The sequence below is a fragment of the Artemia franciscana genome, chromosome 7 (assembly GCF_032884065.1).
Source record: "Artemia franciscana chromosome 7, ASM3288406v1, whole genome shotgun sequence".
Classification (NCBI taxonomy): Eukaryota; Metazoa; Arthropoda; class Branchiopoda; order Anostraca; family Artemiidae; genus Artemia; species Artemia franciscana.
This window is the reverse complement of record NC_088869.1, coordinates 64,004,121-64,007,656: the sequence shown is the minus strand read 5'-3', so window position 1 is coordinate 64,007,656 and position 3,536 is coordinate 64,004,121. Positions and strand designations below refer to the sequence as shown.

The following is a 3,536-nucleotide window of genomic DNA, read 5'->3' as shown; positions in this document are numbered from 1 at the left end:
AAGAATTCGTCACACAGCTTCATTACTGCATATGTTTCTCCCAGCCTGATATTATATGACTGCGTGTTCTTGAGTGACAAACCACTCACAAACACATTTACCACTTAAATCACTTTCAATATATTACAGTCAACACTTCGTATTTGGAACTCTGTCAGTTAACATTAAGAAGTGAACTAGGGGATCTTTTAGCAATAACAAGAGGTTTGGCTATGATTACATGTTATTTTCGACCCATTCAGTGAGATAGCTAATAAATTTTGGACTCTGGGCTTGCAACCCAGACCCGGGACCTTGAGAGGCAACCCTCAGGGGAAAGACAACTGCAACTAAAACGTCTACAATATCCTCGGATAAATCACCTCCCCAAATAACAACCATCGCATGCCCCCGCACCCGATTTTTACTGTGAAACAGAATCTAAAAATAGGTTTTTGGAACGTGAGAACGATGAACCAGATATTCAAGACAGATCAATTTGTTAAGGAAATGAGACAATACCTCACCGTTATACTCGTTCTCAGTGAAACAAGGTGGACTTTAAATGGATTAGAGAAGTTCAGTGATGGATATGCCATTGCATTTAGTGGTCACCTTTTTGTCTACCACGCTGCTGTAGGACCTCTGATGTCACAACTTGAACACAAAGCAATGACAAACTGGAACCCAGTTAATGAACGTATAATGACAGCTCCCTTTGTATCAAATCGCACAAAAATGACCTTCATCGCCTGCTACGCTCCAACTAACGATGATGATGAAGAGGAGAAAGATGCTTTCTATAACATACTACACTCAGCCACCAAAGACGTTCCCAAGCATGATATACTCTGTGTGGTTGGCGATCTAAATGCTAAAGTTGGTGCAGACCACCAGTACTGCCTTGAAGTTCTGGGCTCACATGGCATTGGAGAGATAAATGAGAACGATACACTCCTAACTGATTATGCACTAAGCAATGATTGGATATTAGGCGGTAGAAATGTTTGACCATAAAACGATTCAAAAGTACACACAGGTGTCCCCTGATGGCCGAATGAAGTATCAAATTGACCATTTCCTCATGTCAAGACGTTGGAAAAGTAGCTTATGTGACTTGAGGGGCTTTCGAGGAGCGGATTTTATTTCAGATCACATTCTAATGATAGCGAAGTAAGAGTCAAACTCCAAGCTCAGAAGCGGAAAACTAGCGCCGCAACACATAAACAATTTGACATCGATAAACTGAAAGATCCTGACATCCGCAAAAGCTTCCACATATCGCTACATATTTCGAGGGTTAAACCTGCTCGACGAAACCGATGACTTTGATGTTGAGAACTCATGGACCTCAGTCAAGAGTGTGTACCGTGACGTTGTGAAGGCCAACCTTGGCTTCAAGAAAAGAAAGAGAGAAGAATGGATATCGGATGAAACCTGGATATATATCAGTAAACGCAAGGAGACCCGAATGCTTATCCTTAATACGTCAAACCCTGAGCAAAAGGCCCAATTACAGCTCCGTTACAAAGAAGAGGATAAAGCGGTGAAAAGAAGTCCGGGAAAGACAAAAGAATTGCTATCGAGAGAAAAGCAGCGCTCGCAGGAGAAGCTGCAAAGAAAGAAAAATCGAAAATGGTTTATCGACTAACAAACGAGACAGTTGGAAATAAAACAAATCGTGTATCCCTTATAAAAGATGAAAATGAAGACGTTATTTCGAATCTAAAGAAAGCTGACGAGAGATAGGCTTCACATTTCGAGAAAGTCATTAATAGGCCCAGACCTGATGATCCATAAGCAGTACCAAATGCGCCATATTTACGAATTGACGTAAGTGCTTACCCCCCCCCCCCCCGTACGGAAAAAGTGACAACAGCTGTGAAAAAGCTGAACCTGTTAAGTCTTGCTCTGATCTTATTTTCATTCTGAGACTGATGTTGGAAGAGTCCAGAGAATGAAAAAAAAAGCTATACCAGATTTTCCTTGATTTTGAAAAGGCGTTCGGTTCTGTTGACCGAAACACTTTATGGAAGATTAAATTCTGTGTACGCACAGAAAATGGGGACACGCGTTTCTTGAAGATAATGTCAGGCGTCAAACAAGGATGTATCATATCTCCTTTTCTGTTTGTCATTGTAATGGACTATATTCTACGGCAGTCTTAAGGCATTGGAGTGAAGACTAGCAGCCGACAGATCTCTGATCTGGGCTTTGCAGATGACATTGTTCTTCCTGCAGAAACGAAACTGCGACTGCAGCTAATACTCGATGCCATAGACGAAAAGGCCGAGAAAATGGGACTTACAGTAAATGTTAGTAAAGCAAAGAGTAGATAACTTCGAAGAACACACTGCCTTTCCATGACGAAAGTAAAACAGTTTAAAATAGGGATGAAACCTTTTTATTGTCAGTGAACAGATATAAAATTTAACTGGATATTTCCAACACATGTTCGAAATATCCAGTTAAATTTTATATCTGTTCACTATTAATAAAAAGATTTCATCCCTATTTTGAACTGTTTTACTTAAGCAAAGAATCTGACCTCATCTGAATCCCCACTGATACTAAAATGCAAAGATAAAACAATTGAGCAGATCAAAGAATTTAAAGTACCTTGGGAATTGGATTGAACACGATGGTGAATTAGCCAACAAAATCGAGAGGAAAATAGGACAAGCGACACTACCTTTTAGCAAGTTGAAACCAGACCGGCAAAGTAGTAAACAATCTATGCGCTTGAAGTTTCACCTCCTGAATAATATTGTGATGTCCATCCTCCCCTATGCTAGTGAATGCTGAAAACTAAACACCGAGGTGGAGAAACGTGTCCTAGCCTTCAAAAACATTTACCCTAGGAAAATCCTTAAACATATCTTGGCAGGTAAAGGTCACCGACATAGAAGTTCACCGACGAACCCATTAGGCATTAGTTACCGACCTTCTAAAACATAGGAGATGGACATACCTTTGCCACATGCTTCGTATGCCAGAGGATCAACTCCAGAATATAATATATGAGTGGCACCCCGAGGCAAGGCGAAAAAGAGGTCGACCAAGACACACCTTATGACGACAGTACGACCGAGACCTGAGTAATGCGGAGATGACTCTTCAACCACAATGGGAGGACGTCACGGCTGCAGATCAGCTCCAAGATGTCTAGCGAGGTTTCGAAGACGCCCTATGCACCACCCCTGGCTTTGGAAGATCTAAAGTCTGGGGAAGGATATTGACTGCTAGGTTGTTACTCCTAGACAACGACAACTGAGTCATAAAAAGGACTATTACAGGGGTCGTTTGTCAGTGTCTGGCTACGGTCTTGGCAACTGACTCGCTAAAATGTTTTGCTCTGAATTACACTTGTTAAAAAAAAACCTATTGCACCAGTTACAGCGGATTTGGCGTCCCTTACACAATTAAGGCTCCGGGAAGGATTTTAAGGAAAGTGTTTAACAACAAAATTTTAGGTCCGGTACGTAATCTCTCAGCGAGTGATCAAAATTGCGTCAAATTGGAAAAGGTTCAAAAGGGTCAAGGAACACCACATGACT

The 3,536-nt window shown here is 41.3% G+C and overlaps 1 protein-coding gene across 1 annotated transcript; it reads left to right on the top strand.

Annotated features, from left to right (window-relative positions):
• Positions 1-450: 450 nt before the first annotated feature.
• LOC136029754 (craniofacial development protein 2-like) lies at positions 451-1,630 on the top strand. The gene is made up of 2 exons (XM_065708259.1): positions 451-976; positions 1,278-1,630. Exons 1-2 carry the CDS (start codon positions 451-453, stop codon positions 1,628-1,630), a joined length of 879 nt encoding a protein of 292 aa, XP_065564331.1.
• The last annotated feature ends 1,906 nt before the right edge of the window (positions 1,631-3,536 follow it).